The sequence below is a fragment of the Bubalus bubalis genome, chromosome 2 (assembly GCF_019923935.1).
Source record: "Bubalus bubalis isolate 160015118507 breed Murrah chromosome 2, NDDB_SH_1, whole genome shotgun sequence".
Classification (NCBI taxonomy): Eukaryota; Metazoa; Chordata; class Mammalia; order Artiodactyla; family Bovidae; genus Bubalus; species Bubalus bubalis.
This window is the reverse complement of record NC_059158.1, coordinates 69,910,674-69,926,275: the sequence shown is the minus strand read 5'-3', so window position 1 is coordinate 69,926,275 and position 15,602 is coordinate 69,910,674. Positions and strand designations below refer to the sequence as shown.

Here is a 15,602-nt window from a genome sequence, read left to right as displayed (position 1 = left end):
TTAAAGAATTTATGATCTCATGTAACTACCAGAGAAACATTTTCAGTATTCAGTATTCAGAAAGTATTTTCCATTACTAATCTCATTTTATTATGGAAATTGACCTAGATACACTAAACACGCAAAATTATAAGGTTTATGAAGTTTAACTCATGTCAATCCAACACCAAAAACAAGACTGCTAACCACCAGCTTTAAACTGTAGAGTCAAAGCTTATATAACTCCACAGCAAACTTACAAATTGAAAAATTATACAGTTAACCCATAAACAACATGGGTTTGAACTGCATGAGTCCACTTACATGTGGATTTTTCAATAAATATGTATTATAATATTACAAAATCAGCACTTAGTTGAATCCACAGAGGTGATACTATGGATATGGAGGTTTGACTGTAAAATTACATGTGGAATTTTAACTGCAACAGAAGGCTGGTGCCCCTAACCCCCCCCATTTTCCAAGGGTCAACTGTAAATTAATAATTTCAAGTATTTCAAGTATATCCAAGTAAGCTCTACACTTGCAAATTCTTTTTACCATAAATCTGATCACATGAGAGAACTGGCTCTCTAAGGACAGTCTAAGGACCTGGGTCTTGTCTCAGTCTGAGTCATCTGTCATCAATGTTGATACAACATGCTGTTCCTGTACGTCTCTATTTACCCCACGGGTTGGGACTTGTTTTGTATTTTACATTTTATATGCTGCTGCTGCTGCTAAGTCACTTCAGTCGTGTCCGACTCTGTGCGACCCCATAGATGGCAGCCCACCAGGCTCCCCCGTCCCTGGGATTCTCCAGGCAAGAACACTGGAGTGGGTTGCCATTTCCTTCTCCAATGCATGAAAGTGAAAAGTGAAAGTGAAGTTGCTCAGTCGTGTCCGACTCCTAGTGACCCCATGGACTGCAGCCTACCAGGCTCCTCTGTCCACGGGATTCTCCAGGCAAGAGTACTGGAGTGGGTTGCCATTGCCTTCTCCAGCAATTGTAACTAGAGGTAGAAATATACTATTGCAAACATACTTCATATATTTATACTATAATACTACAGCCATTATTCTCTTCTTGCAAAACTTCATCTTGTTTCTCCATTTTTCTCCTACCCTTCCATTTTCACTATTTTCTGGCAGTTTTGCACTTCTTATCTTATACTTTTTATTCTCTGAATTCTGCATCCCATCTTCTCCCTCCATTTTGTGTACTGTGCCCATTCAAGTAATACACTTTTCAGCCACTACTCTTCCCTTACCTCCTTCTTTTGTCTTAATCATCTTTAAGCATATAGCCCTTCATCTTCACCCCACTAAATTTGCTGACACCTTATACTCAGCCAGGGGTTTTATTAACTTATGTCACAAAAATATTCTTTCAGTAGGAAAGAGCTAATTTGTGTAATGCTCCTACAAGGAACTGCTGGTTTTTGTTTTGAAAGCAGTCTTAAAGGCAGTGTGGGACTGGCAAAAGACAGACATACCAATCAATGGAACAGAACAGCAAGCTCAGAAGCAGACCCAGGAAACTTAAGAACTCAATATATTTTCACGCAAGTATCAGAAGTCAGTGGGAGGGGCAGGTTATTCAATAAGCAATGGTGACAGCAGTTGATATTTGGGAAAATCCATCCGATTAGATCATTATCTCATATAGCGCATCAAAATTGCTTTTGAATTTAAAAGGGAAAAATAAAACTTTACAAGAGGAAAAAAAATTAAGCTGAAGGAGAGGATTTTTCTATGCGTTGAGGCTATGTAAGAAATCAAAAAGATTGGTTAGTAGATTTCACCATAAAAATAAACATACTAACATCATCAAAATTCATAAAGATTTTAAAAAGTGACAAACTAGGAGCAATACTGCTCCAATATAATTATTATCCTTCCTGTATAAAAATTTTCTATGAACAAATAAGAAAAAAAGGCTAAAATGCCAGAGGAAAAATACAAAAAACAAACAAACACAGGCAAGTCATCACAATGAATAATACCAAATTATTAAATTATTTTAAGCATCATGGCAGTTAAAGAAATGCAAAATAAATTTCTTTTTTTCAAAAATTTGCAAAGACTTTTTATAAATAATACTTCATGCTAGAAGGAAAGCCATGAAATGTACACTTTTGACACAAAGCATACATTTGCTTCTGGAAAACAATTTAGTCACAGCTATCAAAAATCTTAAAATATGGATACATTCTAATCCAATATTTTTACTTTAAGGAATCGATCTCAAGGGTAGACACAGTTACAATTAAGTACAAGGACATTCACTGTAGCATTATTTATCAAAGCATTAAGAAGGAAAGAGAAAAATGAATGAAGTAAAACATTTTACCTAATAGTAATAATAGTTATGGTATCTATTTATTATTGAATATTACACAGCTATTGACTAGAAAAATTAATAAAGGGACATTTTTATGTTACAATGACTATAAAGAGCAGAAAATAAAAGTTGAGTAATGATATATAATATTGTTAGGATAAGGGAGGGCATCAAACATTAACTGTATATTTTCTGCTTTATGGGCAGTTTTAGTTTTAATATTTTTATTATTTCCTAAAATACTATTTAAAAACAGTAACTATACTTTATTCTGATATTTAACAGAATTTTAAGGAATAAAGCAAAAAAGGACAGTTGACCACAATTAGTTTCCAACTAATAAATATGTTCTAAAAATCTGTTCGTAGGCCAGTTGTTCACAACTTGCAACAAATGATAAATTAATACTAACTGAATTTCTAGGTCATCGAACTGAGTAGCTTGATTAATCCACAATGTAGCTGAAGAAGACCTATTGCATTTCAATCGTTCTTATGGGAAAATGTGTCCCCAGTTCTAACAGAATACTCTAAGGAAAGCCTTGCCCTTACAGACTCCCCTGTAGACTCAACTGTGTAGACAAGTGGGTACAGCTAACAGTCCTATTCTGAGAGTGTTCTAGATAAAGAGTAAAATGGGTTAGAAAGATAGTAAAGTCTGCTGTTGACTCATTCATGTTCTCTTCCAGTCTTTATTTTGACTAAGAATAGATACTTATCTTGAGGGATTTGGAGTAACTCAGCATTCTGGGATAGAGAAAGGTGACCCTTCCAATACAGGCATGGCTTCATTAGTATCAACCTGCAGCAACAGAGTTATTATTGAAATCTTCAGAGTATTTTCTTTGCTTGTCCATTCTTAAAACGGAGCATTGTCCACACAAAATAACTTGCTTGAAACAGACCTGAAGAGACGGATGTAAGCAGACTTTAATGCACATATTCTTAAGGTATTTAAATCCATGATGTTATCTTCTACATATCTCCGATACTAAGACTTCAGTGAGATGTACTTTTTGTAGCATTTGAAAATAACGAGTATACTGAGTTTAAAGATTCCATTCCCCCTGATTTTCATATCTATTTTTGCCTACTTCACATTGTTGCAACAGATACTTCAGAATATACTTGCTAGGCATTTTATATTTAGAAGATCTTTAAAAATACCCATTTGAAGAGAAAAATCAGAAAAGTAACAAACATAAGAAAATTATGATGATCTATCAGTTCCACATTTCAAATATAACTTATTTAAGTTCTATAGTTATTTTTATTTTTAAATGGGTTATAACATTTCTATAGTTTTGGAACTTTTTCCACTCAATAATATACCATAAATACCTTTCTAATATTTTAATTTCAAAAAATGTATTTCTGTAACAACATAGTATTCTAAACTTACAAGATAAATTAATTCAAATCTTTGGGTTGTTTCAATTTTTTACTCTTATAAACATATTTATAATTAAATCTTTTCAAGATTAGACACTTTAAGTGGAAGTTAAACTTCCAGGTAAGTTATGCTTTGGTGCAGTACAAGACTATTTAATATGGGAGTATGGTTTGCTAACCATTATATTTTCCTTAATTATGGTCACAGACTAGCTTTTTGCTTATTGTTCACTTTCAGTTTTTCCACCTTTTTTGCTGTTGCTGTTGTTAGATACTATCTCTTCTACAGTCCCAGCAAAAACTGGGTATTTCTTACTCTCCTTTTAACTTTCACCTAAGAGTTTGTTCATGAGAATACCTTTGTGTAGATTTTATGAACAATGTGGAACAACTTTGTGAATCCATTGTGTCCAAAGGGAAATCTAGAGACGGGGTGGACACTAGTTGGGAAAATGAACTTATATTATATATATATATATATATATATATATATATGACTCTTGCTCGTATGTTGAACTATCACTCAAATACACTTAACTTCATCCAACAAGGCTTGTCAACTTCCAAATTCTGGCAACTATGAATTCCTGGCAGCCATTCTGGAGCTGCTATTATGTACAGCATAATAAGAATGTGTCATATGAAGTACAGCTAACTTTCTTCTAACATGCATTCCCCAACCCCAAATACACTCTATCCCTTTCAGTCTTAAAAATGGACTTATTGGTAGGAACAAAGGAAATGTAACCACTACCATTGTGATGAGAACCCAACAATTTCTGACAACGTGGGACTTACAGAAAGTCCTGAGTTTCTGTGCTAAGCCTGTGGGAAGGCAGGATGGTAGTCTGACAAGGGAAAGAGGCACACAGGTAAAGTGTGTTTAGTCTCTGTCTTCTAAGACCCCAGATAACTTCAGAACAAAGGAGTTGAATTTTTGTCTTAATAAAATATTTTATAGACTATTGATAGGGAAAAAAAAAGTAATGTAAAAAAATCTAATTTGAATGATTTAAAAAATGCAGAATTCATCAGATTATCTTATAGAGACCAGTATGACTTAATTCTCTCTGGATGTCATGAAAAATCATTAGTAACAGAAACCAAATTTATTGTCCAAAGTGATAACATATCAAAGAAATACATATCAAATCTGTTGCCATTAATTAGTTTTTAACATCTTTATTGCATTTACAATGTGTGTGGAACATTATTAGGATTTACAGTAGAAGCCAAATATCCCAGCCCTTAAAAATCAAATAAGATTGAATGAACCATACATAAATATCTCTGAACACAAGCACTGGAAAAGTACATATGATTATAATTTTACAGGCTTATACAGGTAACTGCTATATGTAACAGAACAGGTGGAAAGGGTAAGACAAAGTAGATAAAAGTCACTAGGGGTGCGAAATAACTGTAGCTGGGTGGTACTGAATAAAAAGACAATATTGAAAATATGATTTGATTTGTAAAGGCTAAAATGTCCTGCAAAAACATATCTACTTCCTAAGCACAATTCTGAGGTAGAATTCTCCCCACCCCGTTTTCTGGTTTCTTGACCACCGTTTGGGGGATTTTCCGTCCAGATGCTTCTCTTCACGCTGCCGTACCTGGGACTAACCAGTAGGACATGTTCTTTAATACCCCTTCCATCCCCATTGAACAGAATGAATCTTTTCTGTTCAATTATCAGTCTTATTTTGCCTACTAAAAACGGGTGGCAAAAGTTAGTAATGTAACAAACCAATGCTGTTTCTTCTAGCTAATATAATCACCATGCTTGGCTAAGTACTTTAATCATTCAAAGAGTTACACTGAAATTTCAGGGATAGGTACCATTTGGGGAGCTGTTTTGGGCAGACAGGCATTTGTGTCCTTCAACACTAACTGCCAACTGTGAAGAATGCCATTTCTATTCCAAATCCACTTCTAATACTTCAGATTATGGGCCATAAAAATAGTTTACAGTTTTCTACACACTCAAAATATATGAAAATCAGGACACAGCACACCACATTGAAAAAAAGATATGCAAGTTTCTTTCAAAACTACCATATGACACAGAAATTCTAATCCTAGGTATTCACCCGAGAGAGATGAAAGCCTACGTTCACATAAGACTTATGTTAAGAATAACCATAGCAGCTTCACTTATAATCGCCAGTACTGCAAACAGCCCAGGTATTTATAAATAGGAAAATGAATAAATAAACTGTAATACAGTCATACAATGGAATACTACTCAGCAATAAAAAAGGAATTGACTATGAATACACACAACCACATGGATAAATTTTCAAAACATGGCAAGTGAAGAAGCCTTCAAGAAAGATACATGCTGTGTGGCTCTATTTACACAAAGATCTAGAACACAAGATCCGATTTAAGGTAGAACAAAGAATAGTGGCTGCCTGTGGAGGAGGATGTGGTTGTAGAGGACTGACTGGAAATGGCAACATGGGAATTTTTTTAATAGTATTTTATATTTTGACAGCACTGTATGGATTTACCAAAACCCAGCAGATACACACTTAAGACTTACACATTCGTTGTATGCTAATTTTAAATAAAAACAAAACTGCAAGCAAATACTGAATTCTAGCTAATGACTGAAGTATTCAGTAGGAAGTGTGTAGATTTCTTCAATTTAAAATGCATCTGAAACAATCTGAATTGGTGAACTGATGGATGGATAGATATGTGACAAAGCACAGTTAATGCTAACTAGCATCTAGGTGGTGAGTATACTATAAAATTTTAACTTTTTTATATGCTTGAAAAATTTTATAATAAAATATTGGGGGAAAAATTCAGGGCACACTGCTTATAAAATAATGCTGCTGAGAATTTCATTACTGATTTCATAAATTCTTCCCAACAGTGTCAACTTAGAAACTTAAGAGCTTGTGAAAGGATATTCCTGTGTGAGGTAAGCAATCAGTTCTTGGATCTATGCTGACTTTGTCAAGGTGATTTTTCATCTCCTCACACTTTAATAAAAATGATACATGCATTGATGGTTATTCTGAGCAAATTTGTTGGTTGTGTAGACTAACAGAGTTAAGATGAAAAAAACATTCTAAAGGGGAAAATCAAGCACATTTTTACTGATTTTTAAAACTAAAAAAGAACCAGAGTAACTATAATAGAAACGATGTGTAGACCCAAAACACGATGTGAGGCTTGATCATAGTGAACAGGTCCCCGCCAGTCAATCGGAAGGACACCTGAGTCATTCTCCTGTCTCTCCAAGAATGACACATTTAGAGACACCATCTAGAGATGGCATCTGACTTGTAAATATGTCTAAGGGGACACCGAGAGGATAAGAATGGCTTCAGACTCCTATAGCCTTTTGTCAGAAATATTTAGTATTCCACAAGCCTGACTTAAGATTCATAACAATGCTACTCTAATATTGAAAGCTGGTAACTATTTTTAGTTATGGTGACTCAGTGGTAAAGAATCCACCTGCCAATGCAGGAGAAACAGGAGTCGCGGGTTTGATCCCTGGTTGGGAAGATTCCCTGGGAAAGGAAATGGCAACCCACTCCAGTATTCTTGCCTGGGAAATTCCTTGGACAGAGGAGCCTGGCAGCCTACAGTCCAAAGGGTCACAAAGAGTTGGACATGACTTCACGACTGAGCACACAGCACAAGAATTTCTGTATAACTACCTATGGTATTATGTGTGTTGCCTCCTAAAAATTTTCTAACAAAAATAACCTTGATTCTTTTATAATTTTGCCTACTGCTTTCACAGTGTGTGGTTCCGGTTCTGGCTCTTCCTGTGATCTCTAAGTTCATGTTCTAGCACAGGCTCTGCCTTTTCCTCAAGCACATGGACTAGTTTTGTCATGTTTTCAAGTCTGCTTTAAAAACATTACAGTCACGTTACTCGGCATCATATCTATGAGCCTTTTTCAGTATTAAACATTCCCATGTATTTATGCTGTTTCATGAAGCACCCGTAGCTCCATCCGCCTCTATTATAGCCTTTTTCTCTTATTATCACTGCCCAAGTTTACCAGGATTGCTCTTCTCTAACCATAACAGCACCAATGGTGGTCAGATTCATGCTCCTGTTTCTACAGGTTGGTGCTGACTCTCTAAGATCATGAGTAGGACTTTTACTTACTTTCTTACTTTTCAATGGAATTGTATTCATGTCCTGTTAACCTCAAAGTAGAGGATACTCCTCCCGTGTCCTCCATCTGGCTGGCCTATCATCCTGCCACAACGGAGTTAATCTGTCAGGTTTAAAAGTCTTGCTGTTTACTGCAGAGCCCACTGGCCCCACCCTCAGTGTTTTCAGTATACCGAATGGAGGGGAAATGGGAGTGTTGGGAGGTGAGCAGACAAGGTTCCCTTTCTCCCAAGACCCCATGCTTGGGACAAGAACACGATTAAAGAACGCTCCCCATTCTATTCTGGAAAGATAATAATCCTTCCATTTTGAATAATATTTTATTTTTCAACAGACTTTTAACATAATTACACTTCATTCTTAAAATTACTTGATATGATTTCTCTATTTTACAGGTTCAGAGAAGTTTCATGATTTTTCACCCAGGTTGGTAAATGCCAAAGCCAGATTCTAAAGTTAGATTCTAAACTCCACCTCTTTTCATTATATTCACTAGAGTTCTTATTTTAGCCTAAGTTTACAACCTTTCCTGTACTATTCTTGCCATTATTTATGTTTCTTGGCTAAACCTAGATTTTCTGCAGCACACACATAAGTCAACTAATGTCAGGAGTTAAACCTGCACTTCCTTTTCCCTCATCAAAGTGACTGCTGCCCCTCTATATACCAGGAGCGAAATTTTCCACACCCAACTCGAGCTCTTTATTTTGAACTGAAAGTTAACTCTAGCTAAGTTTTGCTAATTAGGTTAACTGGTCAGCTATATTCTAGTCCACCTTCTTAATCCTAGATAATTTTTCCTTTTGAGGTTTAAACAAATATATCCCAAACATACATCTCTTGTCACTGATATTTACCAATGTTAACTTCCTATAGCGTTTTCAATAGACTCAAGAATGGGGACGATTTTAACAACTACAGTTATGTTCAGTTTTTGATAACCACAGTATTTTACCATGGTCCCGTGGGAGTGGGAAAAGTACATAGTAATTTCCAATCTCTCTGGCAAGGAACTTAAAATGTAGTAGAGAATTACGAAGTCTTTCTTCAAACAAAGCCAGTACAGAGACAGGTTCAACTAATCTCACAATCATGCCATTTGTCCCAGTGGGCTTATATACATTATTTACGCAGCACTATCAGAAAAATAACTGCCATGTTCACATTAAGGAGAATACACTAACAATAATACACTAGATAGCACACCCCCACACATCAACTGATAGTGAAACGAGCATGTTAATACCAGGTAATGCTTCGGAGCACTGGCCAACGTAAAGACCTATGACGTGAGAGAAGTATCCAATCCTCTACAGAGCAACGAAGCCTAGAACTGCCAACATCTTAGCTGGCAGACTGAGCAACTTTATCACCCATGAGTTACCATGGGAGAATCAGGTGACCAACAATGAAGACTGGGAATACCGTCAATTTTATCTGAAAGGAAGTTATCATCTTCACATCATAATTTCGCTGGGTTAGACATGTGTGAATAGATGCCTAAACTGTCCATAGATACTTAGCTTACACAGGAGCAAATTTATGACATGAAGACAAAAGAAAAACTCAAAGCAAAACAAAAAATTAAGCTAGCCTAATTAACATTCAATAACTCCCTGAGATGAGTTAAGATGATGTGAAAGTTGTAGCATGCGTGCTAAGTCGTTTCAGTCATGTCTACCTCTTTGCGACCTATGGACTGTAGCCCTGCCTGGCTTCTCTGTCCATGGGGTTCTCCAGGCAAAAATACTGGAGTGGGTTGCCATGCCTCCTCCAGGCGATCTTCCTGGCCCAGGGATCAAACTCCATGTCTCCTGTGGTTCCTGCATCACAGGCAGATTCTTTATTGCTGAGCCACAGGGGAAGCCCAAGTTGTAGCCTATATTGTACCAATTAAAAAAGATGGTTCTTTATTTGCAGGCCAATGTTAATTTATTACAAAGAACTTGTCTTTTCAAACAGATTGAAGTCACTTCCTTCACAGGTATTCTAGTGAGCTATGATCCTATGAATAAAAATCACATTAGGGCATTGTTGGTTTTCATTCATAACTATGTCTATGGGTATTTGGATACACATATAGAAAGCAGGAGCAAAGTTACAAATGAAAAGCAACAATATTTACTATGTGTTAAAAGCAGAATCATCTTCACTTGAAATACTCAAACCACAAATATTTCCAGATATGCCTTACCTCACTCTTGCTGTAGGCAGGGCAGATTAAGGCACATAAAATTAACTCATTTGACAGTAAGTAGGGGAGCTGACGGTAGAATTAGAGAGTCTCTTTACTTACAACCCAGTTCCTTTCTGGCAAAGTCTTAATAAAAAATAAAAAATTCTGTGAAATTCAGTATGAGGGATATTGAGTACAACTATCTCAATTACCTAAGTATCTAAAACTATCAAATGACTTCCTGATGAGTAGATTCACTCAGTCAGTTCTAACTTTAGGAAATCTGTTTAAAACATACTTCAGACTACAATACAAGAGGAATTATTACTAACCCTTACAACAGACATACAGGGGAACTGAGCAACTATTGTTCAGTTGCTACGGCATGTCTGATTCTTTGTGACCCTACAGACTGCAGCACGCCAGGCTTCCCTGTCCTTCAGGATCTCCCCGAGTTTGCTCAAACTCATGTCCATTGAGTTAGCGATGCCATCCAACCATCTCATCCTCTGTCACGTTCTCCTGCCCTCAATCTTTCCCAGCAGCAGGGGCTTTTCCAGAGTAACTATTATGCCATGAGCAAAATGCTGGGAATAGGAGAAGTCAGGCCCACAAGTTTCCTTCCCTCAAAAGAGCTCCTAGTGTAGCAGGTACAGACATAAACAACTGTAACATGTGGTTAGCACCGTCATGAAGACTGAAATGAAGAATCACAAACGCTCATACTCATAGAAGTTAGACCCTAAAAGACTAAGGATTAACAGATTAAGAAAAAGCCTTTCTGGATGTTCTCAGAAGCAGTGGCAGCATTAAAGGGAGCAGTTAAATGTAGCCCCCAGATTTTCTGGCATGTCCATTAAAAAAGACTGTATCTCAAACCAAAATTACTCTGAGAAAGGTGAAAAAAATATGATAAATAACTTCACCTAAGCTAAAAATGTCAAGTAGGTAGCTGAAAGTACAGGTTGAGACGTTCGGACCAGATACATAACACAGGACACTGGGATAAAATAAGATACCCTAAGGACAGGATACATCCAGAATCATTCCGAAGACAGAATCTGAGAGAGCACATTTTAGTAGATGCATTTTAAATAACAGTTATGTGACTACGCTGAGTTACAACAGAAGATAACATCGTCAAGGGAGGAAACACCATAGGAGAGGCTGCTCCATGGTAGGAATGCTGCAGAGGCAGAGAAGGAGAGAGGAATGCAAAGTGGAAAAAAAAAAAAATCATTCAGTAACTGGAGCCCACTGCAAACCACTACACTGCAGGGCTCTGGAAAGCCAGACTGCAAGGCGCTGAGCAGTGAGTGCTGAGGATGCAGGGGCAGTGGATATGGGTTTCTGCAAGAAGTCCGGCAGTGAAGAAGGCTGCAAAAACCAGCAGGCTCAGAAGGAGCTTTTTCCACTGGAAGTATGATACATGGACATTTCAGTAGACAATGTAAAGAAAAGAGCATACTTTGCATAATTTTGTATTGATCACAGACTATAAAATTGCTTTAATCTTTCTCAAAAACATTTTCTGAAACAAAGATGAACACAAAATTATATGTATTTTACCATTTAAACAATATAAACTTAAAAGCATTAACATTTTATATATTTAATTTCTAAAAGATGTGTACAATTTTTGTTATTATACTACACCAGAATCTTGCATCTAGTCTATCATGACAAATTAAATGTTATTAACAATTGCTATTTTAGCTCCTGAAAGATTACTCTGATATAGAGGATGACATTTAAGTAACTATGTATGCCTTTCCCAGCCCTCCTCTCCCAAAGACAAAATATTTTCAGAACAGTAATTTGGATAACATTTTTCAAGTTGAAGAAGAGAAAAATGAGTGTTCCACTAACATCTAAACTTTTCTTCACAATAATTTTTTTTGATAAAACATGCTTATTTATTATATATACATGCTTACATATGAATTTCCTGGCTAAAATACATGCAACCAACATGAAAAAACAAATATTAAACCATCCTCACAAGCCTAAGAATGCCCTTTTAATTAAGGCACTCATGTTTGGAAACAGGATATAATCACCAAATTAAATAAGGTGTTTAAAAGAAGCCTTTTATTAAGCACAAACAACTTTTAATACATTATCAATACAAATAGGAAAATGTCTTTTAATGAATATGATATATCAAAAATCTGAAGGTTTTTCTTCATACTGACACAATAAAAATAATCAAATTTGAAGGAGAATTACAAAGCAAAATTTTGAGGACATCACTGTCTACTGATAACAGTTGAGCTATAGTCTAAATTTACTACATCACCTGGGGAGGAAGGGCAACCATTTTTTTATAGAGAGAATTCTAAACTCTTATTAGCACCATTCAAAGCTTATTATCAGTTGTTCATCTACAAACTGACAGGTCAGGTAAAGCTTTAAAGCAAGTTTTCAGTGCAATGTTTACAGTTCCTTCTTTTACGATACTTGGAGTCTATGATCTCAAAGCATGTTAAACAATTCTGCCTTGGTAATGACAAGGTGTTAACATGTGGAGAGAAATGTGTAATGGAAAGAAATGAGGCTTATCCTGGCTGTGAAACGCATCTTAACGTATTGTAGCTAATGCTGGCGTATGCTGACGACATGCGGGACTATGAACAGCAGGTCTCTGGGAAGAAGGCAGCTATTAGCTCTCTGTAGTCATCATTTCTGGATGTCTCAGCTGCTGCCTTTTGAGACTAACTAGTTTCATCCTGTCTCTGATGTGTTCTGCAGTAGAAGCCATGTCACTTGGGCTCCCAAAATATTGTTCAGTTCTAAAAATCAAAACAGAAAAAGCTCAATCAGATTAATACAAACCCACTGACTGTGCAGTGAATGCAAAAGGAAGCAAAAATTACCATAAAAATTACCTACGTGGTATGCCGTTAGTTCATTTGCAGACCATACTGTTTATCTTTGAGTAGCAATTCGGTAGGAGAAACATTTTTTAAAATGGCATAAAACATTTTTTAAAATGGAAAAAAATATATTAATGGTATAAATATCCTATCCCGTAAACTTCTGATAATCTCAGTAAACCAAACAATGCAACAAATAAACAGTGCAACAGCAAAAACGTTCTGCTTTCAGCTTGGGAGCCACAGCATACACTATAAATATAAAGTCTGTGTGAGTACTTCAGTGCTAAGGACTGTGGTCATCAGATGTTTAATATAGCTGGCAAGTAAAATATCCACTTAATGTTAAGCCATCATTTGGGACATTAATAGGCAAAATCATTTAATTTTATCCTGTTTGCCAAGACACAGTATTCAGAGTCATAGAATCTTTTAGAGCTCAAAGAGTTGTTGAAAATAATCTGGTTTAGCTTTGTCTTTTCAGATCAGAAAACTAAGACCTAGAAAAACAAATGACTGAACTACAATCACACAGTGGAAAAAACAGAATCTGAACGTGGGTCTTCAAGCAGGGAATCCAGAGAGACCACCTTATTTCTTTATTGTTCTAGGAGAATGGCACAGAAGGTAGATGTGACTAAGCCCACTGCCAAATTTTACACAGTAAACAGTTACCATAGAAAAGGGAATGGAATAATAATTGCAAACATTAAAGTTGTGAAATCTGAAAATAGAGCACTAACTGACTCTTCCATTTTAAAAACGAAAATGACACATGAACTATTTGTAGAACATGGGAGAAGCAGCCCATGCGAAAGAACCAGGGGGAGATGCTCCTGGGAGGACTTGAGTAGAATGAGACTGACTCTGTGACAACTGGCTGTGAAACACAGAATGAGGTTTTGGTGGAGTGATGTCCTAAATGGACCAACCTACTAACACTGGTACCAGCTGGATTTAGAAAACTGTTAGACTTTATTCTCTTTTATACACTGGAGATACACACGACTTTAAAAGCTACTTCTGATTATTCAAGTTTAGGTATGACTAGAGATTATCTAAGCATAGACTATGAATAACATTATATCTTCTCAATATCAATTCCAAATAATCCTTTGAAGTTCATGACACATTAGCTGTGGCACTTATCATGTGTGAGATAATCGTTTTAAGTAGTTTATATACATTTAGCTCATTTAACTCCCTCACACATAACCCAAGGAGGTATGGAAAATATATTCCTATTTTTAGATGAGGGAATGAGGCACAGAAAAGGTGAAGTGGCTTGCCCAAGATGTCACAGCTAGTAAGTGGTGGAGCTGAGATTTAAACCCAACAAACCTGGCTCCAGAGTCCACAATCAAACCTGCTACACTACATTACAGTGTTGGCGTTTCTGTTCAGTTGCGCAGTTGTGTCCGACTCTTTGTGACCCCATGGACTAGCCCACCAGGCTCCTCTGTCCATGGGATTTCCCAGGCAAGAACACTGAAGTGGGTTGCCACTTCCTTCTCCAGAGGATCCTCCCAACCCAGGGACTGAACACACGTCTCTTGCCCTGGCAGGCGGATTCCACTGAACTACCAGGAAAGCCCTATATTACAATGTAAGGATAGTTACATTCAGTGGTTTGGTTTCTCTATTGTTTGAATTAAATATCCTCTGAATTACCACCAAACTGTTTTCCTTGAGAAGACCTAGCTCCCTGGGGATAAAGCTACTATGATTCATTTACTGGACCATTTATTTGCAAGAGGTTAATTCTTATTTTTATCATCAACTATGTGAAATGGAAAGGAATGTGGAAATCATGACCCCATCATTTTACAAATTAAGAAATTAGGACTCTACATAGCACAGTGAAAAAGAGAATGGATTTGGTGCCAGACAGACCTGAAACTATGTTCTAATTTCACTTAGAAGCTGTGATATCCTGACAACTTACTTAATCTTTCTGAGCTTCAGTTTCTTCATCTGTAAATCACAATAATCGTATTGGCCTAGCACTGTTTGGTCAAAAGCCTATAGGTGAAATGTTTAGCTTTGCGCTGGGTATATATTTTGAGCACACTGAACATTCCCCTACCAATCCATTCCCTGAATGAAGTTCTAAGTTACCTGACTCCTTATCATCACAGTCAAGGCTAGAACCCAGTATGTCAACCTACTCAATGATCTTTCTTCTGCAATAAGCTATCGAGGGCAATACATTTGATAGCAGCAAGTACCAATTGCTATCACTGTTAAAAACCCGGTAGGGATTTCTTTTCATTTTAAACTAATTTATTACAGATACTGAAGATGTGAACCAAAGCTAATTTACAAGGACTTTTTAGAAACAGATTTTCTTCTCTTCATATTACTTTAAGACCTTACTGATAAAAGCACAAATTGTAAGAACATGCAGCATACCCATCAGGATAAACTACAGGAACAGTTAGTCTATCTAAAAGTGATTTCCCAACTGCTTCAACTTCATCAAACTGCTCCTCATCATTAATAGCTTCAGGCTCTTCTGGACAGTCTTGTAAAATCTGCAACAAATAAAAGTGCAACATCAATCAAGAGACACAGAAGGAAACCAAGTTCATTAAAATTTAGTAGATTGAAGGTGTTTCTGTTCTGTTCCTAGAATCTTCATGTATGTCATAGAAGACTGATGATTGACAAAGCTGACCCAAGA

At 36.4% G+C, this 15,602-nt stretch overlaps 1 protein-coding gene across 8 annotated transcripts in view; it reads right to left on the bottom strand.

The window, feature by feature from the left end:
- Positions 1–1,517: 1,517 nt before the first annotated feature.
- Positions 1,518–15,602, bottom strand: part of SESTD1 (SEC14 and spectrin domain containing 1) — a 152,302-nt gene continuing 138,217 nt past the window's right edge. For 7 of the 8 annotated variants that reach the window (XM_045163717.1, XM_006059590.4, XM_044932899.2 and 4 more), the window contains 2 exons: positions 15,332–15,453; positions 4,881–12,835 (listed from right to left, as the gene is read on the bottom strand). In XM_045163717.1, coding sequence (XP_045019652.1) covers positions 12,706–12,835; positions 15,332–15,453 — 252 coding nt within the window. In that variant the 3' untranslated portion in view covers positions 4,881–12,705. Of the gene's footprint in view, positions 3,228–4,880; positions 12,836–15,331; positions 15,454–15,602 lie in introns of those variants that run through there. The other variant, XM_025274063.3, reaches the window with a different exon arrangement.